Raw genomic sequence first — 13,484 nt, 5'->3', positions numbered from 1 at the left:
AAACTGGGTTTGGTTCTGTTGGTTATTGAACTTTCTAGAGCCTAGCATGGGGCTAATCATAGACTAGACTAGACATTTGCTAATTGAAGAATATCGCCCTGGCTGATGTGGCTCAGTGGACTGAGCACAAGCCTGAGAACCAAAGGATCGCGGTTCGATTCCCAGTCAGGGCACATGCCTGGGGTGCAGGCCAGTTCCCAGCAGGGGACACACCAGAGGCAACCATACACTGATGTTTCTCTCCCTCACTCCTTCAGTTCCCCTCTAAAGATAAATAAAATCTTAATATATATATATATATATATATATAATTTTTTAACCTATCAGAAGATACAAATTCAAAACATCCAACATTATCCAGGGCTTGTTAGAATGTAGAAGAAATCCATCCTTTCACGTACTACTAGAGGTATGTAAATTGATACTTCTTTCGTGAGTAAACTAGCAATAGCCATTAAAATTTAAACCACTCAAAGCTTATGCCCTTTAATTCAGTATTCTTACAGAAGAGTACCTGAAAAGTATGTAAAAGTATATCAATTCCAGCACTGCTTATAAAATAATGGGGGGAAAAATCTACAGTAATCTACTTGTCCATCAACAAGAAATAGGCACATAAACTATGCATGGTACATGCATGTGATAAAATACTCTGTAACAAGAATGAGGCAGATCTATAACAGTGACCTGAAAAGTAGTCCATTCTCTAGTAAATAGACCAGAGGGCCCAAACATCAGATGATCTGGATTTGAATCCTGGCTCCCTCCTCTTCCTAGCTATATAACTCCAGGCACTTCTAACTTTTCTGGGCTTCAGTTTCCTCATCAATAAAGTAGGAACCACAGTAATATTACAATAGTACCTACTTTACTAACACAAAGATCCCAAAATAATGCACGCAGTGCTTATAGCACATTACCTGGCCACACAACCATTTACAAGTACAGAATAATTATAGCTAACATTGTTTTTAGCTAATATTTATGAAGTAAAATAGACAAGTTGCAGACCCATGTATCTAAACCAATTTTTAACCAGTGTGCAGCAAAAATTTTAAAACATGCAATATCTATCTATTTAGTCAGAGGTACTTACCCCCTTTCCCTTTGATTGTCAAAGAAAAAAACTGCATCAGCCAACACAACAATAGTTGTCCAGCATGAATGAACCAAAATTGTACCCTTTTTTTCACATTGGCAAAAAATGTGTTTTTTGGTGTGCTGTGCTGCAGAATTTAAGTGGTAAGTTTATGTGTGCCATGAGATGAAAATCGCTGATGTAAACTATGCCCATTTCAGGACAGAGGGAAAAAGTAGAATGTCTGTGTAACTATAGAAAAAGTCAAGAACGGAAAACTTAATAGTGGTAACCTTGGGAAACAGAAGACACATTTAATATACATACTTTTTAGAAGATAATGTCTTTAAATAAAAAAATAAAAGAAAATTAGACCAAATGCTTTAGGTTTTAAAATATAAAAATTTGGAGATTTTTAACATTATATATAATCATTGAATTCTCAAGGTAAAATGAGATAATCAACTGAAATCTGTTTAGCTATTGAAATTACCTTTTCTTTTTTTTTTTATCCTCACCCAAGAACATGCTCATTAATTTTAGAGAGAGGGGAAGGTAGGGAGGGAGGGACAGTGAGTGAGTGGGAGAGAAACACAGGCTTGAGAGAGAAGTATCGATCTATTGGATGCATCTTGTACTACCTCTGACCAGAGACCAAACCTACAACCTAGGCACATGCCCTGACCAGAATTGAACTCAAGACCCTTTAGGTTACAGGGACAATGCCCAACCAACTGAGCCACACAGGACAGGACAAAATTACCTTTCAACCTATCAATGTTTCTCATATTGATGTTTCTCTCCCTCCCTTACCCTCCTCTAAAATTAATGAGCATGCCCACAGGAGAAGATAAATTTTTTTAAAAGAAAATGTAATTTTAATAGCTAAACAAATTTCAACCAATTATTCCATTTTCATCAATAATTCAACAAATATATAATGTTAAAAATCTTCAATTTTTTATATTTTAAATTCTAAGTTAAACTATATCTTAGAATTTTTGGTCTGGTTTTATTTTTTTATTCTAAATGAGAAAAGAAAGATGCTTCATCAAAAAAAGAACAAATTTTTTTGAAATGTTTACAAAATAAAAAATCAAAGAGAATAAAATTATTACACTTCATCCTATCAATTACACACAAATTGATTCTTTTCTTAACCTACCACATCCCCATAAAAACAGACATGCCAAAAAAAAAGTCAAGTCTGGGGAGATGGGTGAAAAGGGGGAAGGGATTAAGATATACAAACTGCCAGATATAAAAACTGCCACACAGTCACAGGAATATAAAGTACAGCATAGGAAAGAAAGTCAGACCCTGGCTAGTGTAGCTCAGTGGAGTGAGCATGAGCCTGTGAACCACAGGATCGCGGTTCAATTCTCCGTCAGGGAACATGCCTGGGTTGCAGGCCAGTTACCAACAGAGGACGCACGAGAGGCAACCATACAGTAATAATACTTCTTTCCCCTCTCCTTCACTTCCCCTCTAAAGATAAATAGATAAATAAATCTTTAAAAAAAGAAAGACAGTCGGTAACATTTTAACAACTATACATGGTGTCACATGAGCACTAGACTTATCAGGGTGATCACTTGGTAAATTACATAAATGTCTCATCACTATGTTGTATACCTGGAACTAATATAATATTGTATGTCAACTGTAACTGAAAGTTTTTCAACAATGTTAATATAAAAGACAAGTGCTTTTAAAATAAAAGCAAAACTAAGCAGTTACTTTCATTGTCAATTTGACTAAAAATTCTACAATTTTTTTTAATCAGCAGGCTAGGCTAGTATTTAAAGCTAATGTTAAGTGACCTATATTAAGTTCAGCTAAAGAAAAGAGTCAAATCCCCAACATGAACGTCTAAGAAGACACTGACACAAAGCGCTCATACCATATTCTCTATCCTTTTGTAAACAGTAGCTGTAGATGCTCATTTACTACATTAATTGAAAATAAATACTGTAATCTATGCAAACTAAATCTCATCCTATAGTCACAAGATTTGAAAAACAGGGAACAAACCTGTACTAAGAACAGTAAGATACAAGATTTCCTAAAGCGAATTTTCCTAGCCTTTTCAAGTGCTTAGTCACTTCTGCCTATTTACAACGAAGACCATTTCACATCTTGAAAGAGGCAGGGAATTTTGATTCCAGACTCTCATGTCACCTGAGCCGCCCTAGAGTTTGTTTCCATGCAACTCAAGAGATGGCAGCAACCAGCTAAGCATGCCTACCACTCCAGATCAGAACGAGAAGTCACTGGAGCTCTCTGTATTCTGCCTCTGTCTGAAGTAACAAAGAGGGGTTTGTGGAAAATGCAGTTTTCTTCCCTGACACCAAATGCAAAAGGTGAGAATTAAAATGCAGCCTGAAAACATGCCAGTTTCCGTTCTCTGAAAGCCAAAAAGAAATGCCTCCCTTCTTTTCCGCTGAAAGTAAAACAGCAGGCAGTACCCTCACCTGTGGGGACTGGACATCTCTCCTGAGTCAACTAACAAAACCTAAAACTACAGGCTAACGGGCTTTGAAGCACACTTCTAAGAAAGTAGCCTGTAAAATCTGATAACATTGTTTCAGGTTCCCCAAAAGCAAGAACAAACAGTAAGGTTTTCATAAAAAGTTATTTTAAGAGACAAACATAGGCCAAATCAAGTTTTAAGTGCCTACTATGTGCCCAGCACTATAAACCAGCATTCCACTCACACTAAAAGAAGCTTTGCACACACGATCATAGAAATACACCTAAAAGAACTTTCTCAACCAGAGAGAGTAAGACCTTGCCAAAGATCAAGTACATTCTTTCCAAACATAACTCTTCTAGGTAGTAAAAACCTGGAAGGATGTGGTCAATCGCTGAAGTTTCCCAGGTCATGAAGGGCTCTGATAACCTACTGAGATTATTTAGGATGGGGGTACTTTTCCTTCAAAAAAAAAAAAAAAACTTAAGTGCCATAAAAGACACGTTTCCCCCACTTCAGTATTTTCAATCACTATTCTCAATAACCTCAAAAGAATACTAATCACTTTACATACATACATGTTGCCATCTTTATTAATAAAATATAAAGGCATGAATTAACTTTTCACTAATCGAGAATACTGAAGTTCAAAGAGTAAGAAATTTGCCCACAACTTTTTAGCGAAGGATACAAGTCCTTCAAACTCCCAAGGCCTCGGCGCTTAGCACGAAAGCACACAGCCTCTCCAGGAACGCTACTCAATCCTGTTAACTGATTCCAACTAGTTTTGTCACAAAACTGGGTGCAAAGCGCCCGGATATCACGGATTGGGGGAGGAACAAGGGCACACCACCACTACCTAACCAATGTTGTTTTTTTTTTCTTTAGCGAATATAGCACGCTCCCGGTTTCTATTCCCCCCAGGGGCAGAACCCACGTGCCGGCCCCACGGCTATCCCACGGCAGCTCCCCTTTCACGCTCCCCAGCTCCTTCCAGGTCCCTAGCAGTCTCCCCACACCCCTCCCGCCGCCTTCCGCTAGCGCTGCCGCCGGCGCCTCCCGCCCCCTCCCCTGAGTCTGCCGCCCGGGGCCCCGCGCCGCGCTCGCGCGCAGCCGGCTCCGGAACCCGCGCGCTCCCGCCTCGGCCCGACTGGGTCACCCCCGGGGCCTGAGCGAACCCTCCCCACTGTCCGAAGGTTCCATCGAGACACGGGCCCCGGGCAGGCCGCGCCCGCCCCGCCTGCCTTGGTGGGCGCCTCACCGTCAGGCTGAGAAGCCGGGCCCGACTGCGCCATGGCCAGGCGGCGGGCCTCGGGGAGGGGATGGGCGGGGAAGCGGCGTTCCGAGCTCCGGCGGACTCAGCTGGCGGAGACAGCGTCGACCCAGCCGCCGCCGCCGCCGCCGCCCAGAGAGGAACCGCTAAGGCTGGAGCCGCTGGCGCCGCCACAGCCGCGGGCAGAGACGGACCCGAGCGCCGACCTCCGCCTCCTCATCCTGACAGCGGGAAATAAGCGGTGCGCAGGCGCGGGGGGACGGGGCGGCACGTGACGTCGCCCTGAGGGAAGGGCGGGGCTTGGAGAGGGGACTGGGAACCCAGCGGTAGGGAGGTTCGGACTCGACTGAGCGGGCTGCGAGAGTGGCAGACCTGGCTGGGTAAGGGAGGGGAGCGAGGGGTAGAGGGTAGTGAAAGAGAGAGACCGCGGCCCGAAACGCAGTTTAGAGCGACCGCTTCCAGGGCTCCGCCTCGGAAAACAGAGGCAAAAAGAAAATCGTAAAAAGAAGGCCGGTGGTGAAGTGAGTGCACATCCAGCCTCTAGCTTTTCTGTGTGACCTTGGGAGTGTCACTTAAACCGCTTTGAGCCTCACAGACTTCATTTGCGTAATGGCTAAGGAGAGTTTAAATGAGGTTAAAACCTGAGGAACTGTTACAGACTTACTTTCCACAGTGCACCTATGCACGATGTGACTTGGAAACCAGACACCGAGGTAAATGCTGAGGACACAACCAGATACAGCCCCTGCACTCGAGCGGAGACGAGAGGTGATATGCAGACAGTACTACCTTTACATCATTACGCGAACTAGGCAGCCTGCTTGCCTTAGTCCCAAAGTTTAGAGACTCCCCTGGCCACACCTCCCACTGGGTGAGTCGACAAGTTCCAGGGGACAGGCCCACCTGGGATTGTGCCCCTCCTTCAAAACCGAGTTCTGGGAACCCCAGACCCCAGGAGTTCCTCCACAAATGGCTGGATGCCGTGGCCTCTTCCCCAGGTCCATTCTCTCTAGGGCAGAGTCGAGGCATCCCTGAAAGTGGTTAAAGGGCAGCTGTGTTTGGGGTAGGTATCACCGCACTTGGACATTTGAGCTGCTGTGTTCACAGGTCCCTAGTGCAGGACAGAGGTGGGAAGACAGGTGGGCTATGGGGTCTACAGTGGGGCCAGAGCCTGCATACCCCTCACCACCTCATTCAAGAGCGTGAATCTGAGGAGTCCAGGAATTCTAATTTGAACCAGCTCTTCTGCGTCATTAAAGATGTGCACTCATCAAAGTAGAATACAATTACATTAAGGTTAACAGTTGAAGTGATTTATAATTTTAAATAATTTAGGTAGACATGTGACATCTATTTGTACTTTTGCCCTAAATCTTGCAAACATTATGGGAGGGCCTATATACAGACTCCAGTGTTTTGTGCCGTTAATATCTTCAGATGGCTAGTGTGCCTTTGAGAGAGCAAAAAAGGTCATTGCCCCCACACCCTCCTCTCCATAAATGACTTCCCTGAGTGAACAAATCTGTGCTTGGCAGGGAGACCTTTGTCCAGGATAGGGTGGCCCAGTGCATCCTCTGTTTTATGATGACTAACACAAGGCGGGGGCCATAAAGATAGTAGTTGCGAATGACCTTAATAGAAGGGGCTCCTTCCAGTAAGTAAGAGGCACATTTATTGCCATTGGTAATCTGGGAGGGCGGGACTGGAAGCCACATCCTCAAGACCATCACTTAGAAATTGTCAGGCTGCGGGTTTGGATACTTCGAGCTCCCCATGCCAAGGAGGTGGTTGAAAAACAATTTTTAAATCAGATAGGAGATGTGAGAGTTACGTACACTTTCATATCTTTAGGTTAAACCCCCAAGCCCAGCAATTCCACCCTTAGGTATACATTAGAGAAGCCTTGGCTGGTGTGGCTCAGTGGATTGAGTGCCAGACTGCAAACCAAAGGGCCACCAGTTCAATTCCCAGGTAGGGCACATACCTGGGTTGTAGGGCCAGGTCCCTGGTGGGGGGCGCGTGAGAGGCAACCACACATTGATGTTTCTGTCCTTCTCTTCCTCTCTCCCTTCCCCTCTCTCTAAAACTAAATAAATAAAATATTTTTATTAAAAAAGCTAATGTGTTCTCCAAGCTTTTATTAAGTGTAAAAGAGGTGCTTTTTATGTTATGAAGGAAATTGGCAATAAGATTTAAACACATAAAATAATTATTCACCAATTACATTGCAAATGTGCACCAGAAGACACATACAAGGATATTCATAGTGGTGTAATACAATAAATACATAAGTAACTCAAATTTTCATCAACAGTAGAATGGATAAATTTTTAAATACTTATGCAGTGGAATACACAGCGATTAAAATAAACAAACCATAGCTATATATTCAACATAGATGAATCTCACAATTTTGAGAGTAAGAAGTAAATTATAAAATACAGCACAATTCCATTTGCATAAAGCTCCAAAACAGGCAAAACTAAACATTATGCATACATAATTGGTAAACTGCACAGATAGGAAGAGAACCAGTATTGCAGAAGTCTTGACCGTGGTTCCTGGATCAGGAAGGGAGAGGCACACAGTTAGGGAGAGCATGTGAAAGCCTACCTTCAAGGGTGTTGGCAAAGTGGTAGTTCTTAAACTGATTATGAATCTGGGAAGCACAAACCTTAATGTAGTTTAGGTAACAAATATTTTGGAGTATTTGCTGGTTACAAGCTTAAAATGAGCAAATTCAAAGCAACTGCTGGAAAGCACTCGTTTTGTGCTTCACTAACAGAGTCACAGAGTTGTGCATTACAGGAGGTGATACCTCTCTTGCACTTTGCCCTGATCAGGGTCACATCAGCTACTGCATTGGTTCATATTCTCTCTCTCTGTCTCTCTCTCTCTCTCTCTCTCTCTCTCTCTCTCTCTCTGTCTGTCTCTGTCTCTCTCTCTCTCAATCTCTCGCTGGAACCCAGATTCTCAAGGGCAGGAAGGGACCAGGGAGTAGGGTCAGGGCACCATACTTCTCTGGCTTTCAATAAGGGACAGATTCAGGGCAGGTTATAGGGAAAGGACATTAATTGACATTAATTGGGGGACTCTCCCCCAGGGACAGTCTGCTTGCAGGCACAGGGAGACTTGGAAAGTCCCAATCTGGGTGCTGGCTTCCTTGCTACAGATTCCCAGGAAGAGCCCACGGGGCAGACACCATTATATCTTCAGCCATAATCCTCTAACTAGGTCCCTCTCGCTCCAGTTTTCCCCTGGTCCATTTGGCCCTGAGCAGCTTACCTTCCCTTCCTGAGACTTGGAATGGGAAGACAGTGATTGAAGATCATTGCTCAAAACCATCCTTGCCCTATGCTCCTCTTCAGTGAGAAGTATATGGTAAAGTGCACCAAACGGACGGATGACTTCTCTCTCATACTCTCAACAGGTGCAGATTGATGTCCAAGGAACCACTCCAAACTGTTGACTCAGAACATATTTTTAACGTGTTTGAGCCCCTGTTTACTTATCTCTAAAATGGGGATAATAGACTAGCCTCATGGCACATCAGGAGCACTAAAGCAATAAAGTACCTATCCCCTAACACACAGTAGTTGCTTTATAAATGTCTGCTTCCTTCTCTCCTCCTTTCCTTTCCTTCCTTTTTTCCTAGAACAGGAGTTTCCATCCTGAGGAAGAAGGATATCTGCATGTTAGAAGTCAGTCTGTGAAGGTATCCCTAGAGATCCAGGGCAGAAATGTCTAATATTCCCAAAGCCTAACTGAACTATCCCATTTACACTAAATAAGGTTCCTGAATTCAAATGTAGGTTTCTTTGCTGAGTACAGAATTTATATCACATTGTTTATTTCATGCTGATTAGAAGTTCTTATTCCAGCTCTGCATTAGCTGTTGATTAATAAAACAAAGAGGATCCATTATTACTTAATATATGTAGTTTGCTAGACAGACAAGCATCTTTGCATCTGGTAGGTGCTTTCTTCTCTGGAAATTTCTCTTTTATATAACATCAACCACACAGTGGTATAACTGCCTGGAAATAAAAATCACTGTGTATTTAATAGCGTAGACCATGTGCCAGACACTGGACACAGCATTTTACCAGAGTATTGATTTGTTTAATCCTCTTAAGAACCTCGTGATGGGGGTATGATAGGAGGGGGGAACTGTTGTCAACCCATTTTATAGAAGATGTGACCAAAGAGGTTAAATAATTCTTCCAAGATCACAGAGCTAATAAGTGGTAGAGATGGAAGTCCAATGTCCGTACATGTAACTTCCAGGCTACATTTATTGGCAACTAGCTATGTGTCTCTTCCATTGAGGAAAAATGTCAACTCCCAGGAAACAAACAGACAGAGTCATTTATTCCTAATGTCATATGTCTGGAGCCTAACATGAGATGCTCAATAAATAGTTGTTGAATGAATAAATGAATGGGTGGTTGAACAAATGAATAATATTAGAAATGCATGAGGCAAATAATAAGGAGTCTTTGGTGGTGATAAGATCTATAGTCTGCAGCTTAAATCTGTGTGATTAAATTCTATTTGGTCATCATTCACCTGACTTTCACTTCTTTTTTTAAGATTTTATGTATTTATTTTTAGAGAGTGGGGAAGAGAGGGAGAAAGAGGGGGGAAAAACATCAATGTGTGAGAAACACATTGATTGGTTGCCTCTCACATGCCCCCAAACCAGGCATGTGCCCTGACTGGGAATAGAATCAGCAATCAATCCACTGAGTGACACCAGCCAGGCCCTGCCTTTCACTCTCATTGGATTACAGATCATAATTGTAACCATTACCACTGTCAACACCCACCATTTATCCAATCACCTACTATAATGCTAGAGATTTTTACCTATATTACCTCCTCTATCCTCTTCACAACCTTTTGAAGGGAAGTAGGTTTCATTTATTATCCCAGAGCTCAAAGAGGTTAAATGACTTGCGTAAGTCACACAGTGAATGGAAGAACCAGAATTCAAATCCAACTTTGACTCCAAAGTTCATGCTACTTTGCTGGCAGTGCTAGCTAACCATGTCTATCAGATATCAGCAAATATCCCTACACTCCTAGGCCATTTTCAATTGAATTCACTTTTAGAATTTTCAATATCTCTAGCAGTTACCCTACTTTATATTTCTTATTTAATTTTTTCAAATTACTCCAGTAAAATTCTAGTTTTAATTTTTTCAAAGTACAGATAAAGCAAAAATAACCTTTCAATTTCTTCTCCCCCCAAAAGACACAACCCCAGATCCCTCCCAGGGCAAACTACAATTATCAGCTTTGTATAAGTCTCCTCAGACACTTTTCTGTGCATCTATAAATGTATAGAAACATGTGCATTTGTTGCCCTGGCTGGTGTGTTGTGGCTCAGTTGGTTGGAGTGTCGACTCATAGACCCCAAAGGTTGTGAATTCCATTCCTTGTCAGAGCATAAACACAGGCTGCAGGTTCCATCCATGGTCGGGGTGTGTAAGAGAAGCCAACCAATCAACATTTCTCTTTCACATTGGTGTTTCTCTCTCTCTCTCTCTCTTCCTCTGTCTCTAAAAGAAATGGGGAAAAATGTTCTCATGTGAGGATAAAAAAAAGAAACATGTACATTTGTTTTATGCTCCTCACATAGCTAAGACCATATCCTATATATTATTCTGAACTTGGTCTTTCCCTAATAATGTAGTTACTGCACATATCTCTACCTTATTCTTTTTTTATTATTGACACTAGTACAGATGTCCCCATTTCCCTCCCCTTCATTATTTTTTTAAAGATTTTATTTATTTCTAGACAGAGGGAAAGGGAGGGAGAAAGAGAGGAAGAAAAACATCAATGTGTGGTTGCCTCTCGTACACCCCCAACTGGGGACCTGACCCGGAATGCAGGCATGTGCCCTGACTGGGAATAAAACTGGTGACCCTTTGGTTCTCAGGCCGGCACTCAATCCACTGAGCCACACAAGCCAGGGCTACTTCATTTCTTTTAACTCCCACATAGTTTTCCATTTTGGTAAATGGTTAGGTTAATTACAATTTTTCATTATTTTCAAACAATGCGTCAAGAAACTTATATGAGTAGTTTTCCAAGATACCTACCTACCCACTTGGAATTACCAAATCAAAAGTCAAGGTGCACCCCTATGTTCATTGCAGAGTTATTTACAATAACCAAGATTTGGAAGCAGCCCAAGTGTCCATCAATAAATGAGTGGATAAAAAATCTGTGGTACAGTTACGAAAGGAAATACTATGCAGCAGTAAAAAAAAAAAAAAGGAACTCTTACTTTTTGTGACAGCATGGATGGACCTGGTTATGCTGAGTGAAGTAGGCCAGTCAGAGAAAGACAAGTATCATATTATTTTGCTTACATATGGAATCTAATGAACAAAATAAACTAACAAGCAAAATAGAAACAGATTCATAGAGACAGAGAACAGACTGACAGCTATCAGAGGGGAAGTAGGTTGACGGGCCGCATGAGAAAGGTGAAGGGATTAAACAAAAAACAACAAAACAAAACAAAACAACTCATAGACACAGACAACATATGGTGATTTTCAGAGGGAAAGAGGGATAGGGGGAGGGAGAAGAGGATAAAGGGGAATAAATGGTGACAGAAGGAGACTTGATGTAGGGTGGTGAACGCACAATACAATACACAGATGATGTATTATAGAATTGTACACCTGAAACCTATTTAATTTTATTAACCAATGTCACCTCAATAAATTTAATCCAAAAAGGTCATGAACATATTTTCCATTGTACTAATGAATTACTCTCAAAAAGTATCATGTCAATGTGTATCCCTACCAACAATATATAAACAAATTCATTTTAGTATATCCTTGCCAATGTTGGCTTTTACCATTCTTCTTTGTATCTTCCAATCTGAATGGCCAAAGATTATATATTAATATCATTTTTGTAAACATTTTCCTGAATATCAGTGAGGTTAGGAATCTTTTCATATTTTTATTAGCTGTTTGTATTTTTTCTAAAATAAAATGTATATACATTTTGCCTATTTGTCACTGGTTGTTTGTCTTTTATTACTGATTTGTAGGAGCTCGACATATTCTGGCTATTAATCTTTTGTATGTTATATATGGTGTATTTTCTCCCAGTTTTTTTTTTTTTTTAAATTTAATTTACTTTCAGAAAGAGAGGAAGGGAAGGAGAAACAGAGGGAGAGAAACATCCCTGTGTGAGAGAAACATTGATCCATTACCTCTCACACACCCCCAGCTGGGGACCTGGCCCACAACCCAGGCATGTGTCCTGACTGGGAATCAAACCTGTGACCTTTTGATTCTCAAGCCTGCACGGAATCCACTGAACCACATCAGCTAGGGCTGTTTTTTAAATTTTAATAGTACTGTTCGTGTTATTTATTTACAGAAGTTTTACATTTCATGCTAACTTATTTTTCTGCAGCTTCCGAATTTTTCATCTTGTCCAAGAAGGCCTTTTTCTCCCACCACTCTGGCCCTCATTCTCCCTGCTCCAGTTATCCGGGCTTTCTCTTGTCTCTTGAACATGCCAGGCCTGTTATACTCTGAGGGCTTTTAAAAAGTTTCTCCTCTTTTTGCACGAATATGACTGGTAGTCTTCTCCTCCGCATCTTCCTATGGCTGCTTCCATCTTCTCACTCAGGTTTCATTCAAAGCAGCCTCATCCCACCCTCTGTTGTTGAGTTGATTTTATTCAGAGCCTCTCCCCAACCTGTTTGCTGTTCTGGACATCTTAGTAAATAAGCAAGGAAATTCACCTTCTTTTTAAAAAACCCATCTTTGCAAGAGGGTTTTCTTCTCTTGCAACAAAGATAATTCTAGTTAATATATTTATAGAAGTTTATCAATAAAAAGGTGGTATTTCAAACCAAGGGGAAAATAATAATAATGTGGGAACAAATGCCTATCCATCTGAAAAAATAAATTTATATTCCCTACCTCAAACCACATAAAATTATTCTTAGATTAAAAAGCTAATATGAAAAAGCAAAAGTATAAATAAAGTATTGGGAAAACTATTGTATTCTATTTTATGCCATCTACTACGGGAAGTGATTGGAGAGTTTTACGTAGAACTCTGTTTAGGAGTTCTAGCAGCTGTAGCAGCGGTCCTCAACCTTTTTGGCAGCACACACCAGCGTCGTGGAACGGAGGCTGCGGGTGAGCGACATACCCCCGCTGTGGATGGGCGGGAGACAGGAGGCGGAGCTCAGGCCAGCTTTGCTGTCTGCTTAGGTTCCTAACAAGCCAGGGAAAGATATCGGTCCCCGGTCTAGGATTAGGGACACCCGAGCTATAGGATTTGATTTACCTTTTTTTTTCTATAAGAATGCATTTATTAAAGCTTGGAACCGTAAAACAAGAAAAGAGCACAGAAGAAGCAAAAAGAGAGCCTGGGCTGTGCTACCTTAGCCCACTGGGAAGTCAGAGAAAAGGGGACTTTGGGGAAAGGTTTCGGGGATTAGCCTGGGTCAAACTGTCGAGCTATCTATTGCCTTATTGATTTACATTTTAAAGAGATCACCCTGGTTACTGTTTGGAAAACGCATTGTGGGGGAGGGGAGAGGTAAAGATGGAAGAGGGGAGGCCGGTTAGTAAGTGCTGCCAAAGTCAGGGAGAGGAATGAAGGTG

General features: G+C 41.7%; 1 protein-coding gene across 2 annotated transcripts in view; it reads right to left on the bottom strand.

Annotated features, from left to right (window-relative positions):
- The window catches only part of RABEP1 (rabaptin, RAB GTPase binding effector protein 1), a 106,665-nt gene extending 101,606 nt beyond the window's left edge, over positions 1-5,059 (bottom strand). For both annotated transcript variants that reach the window (XM_037066262.1, XM_037066263.1), the window contains exon 1: positions 4,813-5,059. In XM_037066262.1, the coding sequence (XP_036922157.1) occupies positions 4,813-4,846 (34 nt within the window). In that variant the 5' untranslated portion in view covers positions 4,847-5,059. The remainder of the gene's footprint in view (positions 1-4,812) is intronic.
- Between the last annotated feature and the right edge of the window lie 8,425 nt (positions 5,060-13,484).

The sequence above is a fragment of the Sturnira hondurensis genome, unplaced genomic scaffold, assembly GCF_014824575.4.
Source record: "Sturnira hondurensis isolate 20B ecotype Veracruz unplaced genomic scaffold, ASM1482457v3 Scaffold0016587, whole genome shotgun sequence".
NCBI classification, from domain to species: domain Eukaryota; kingdom Metazoa; phylum Chordata; class Mammalia; order Chiroptera; family Phyllostomidae; genus Sturnira; species Sturnira hondurensis.
The sequence above is the reverse complement of the archived record's forward strand: the minus strand, read 5'-3'. Positions and strand labels throughout refer to the sequence as shown.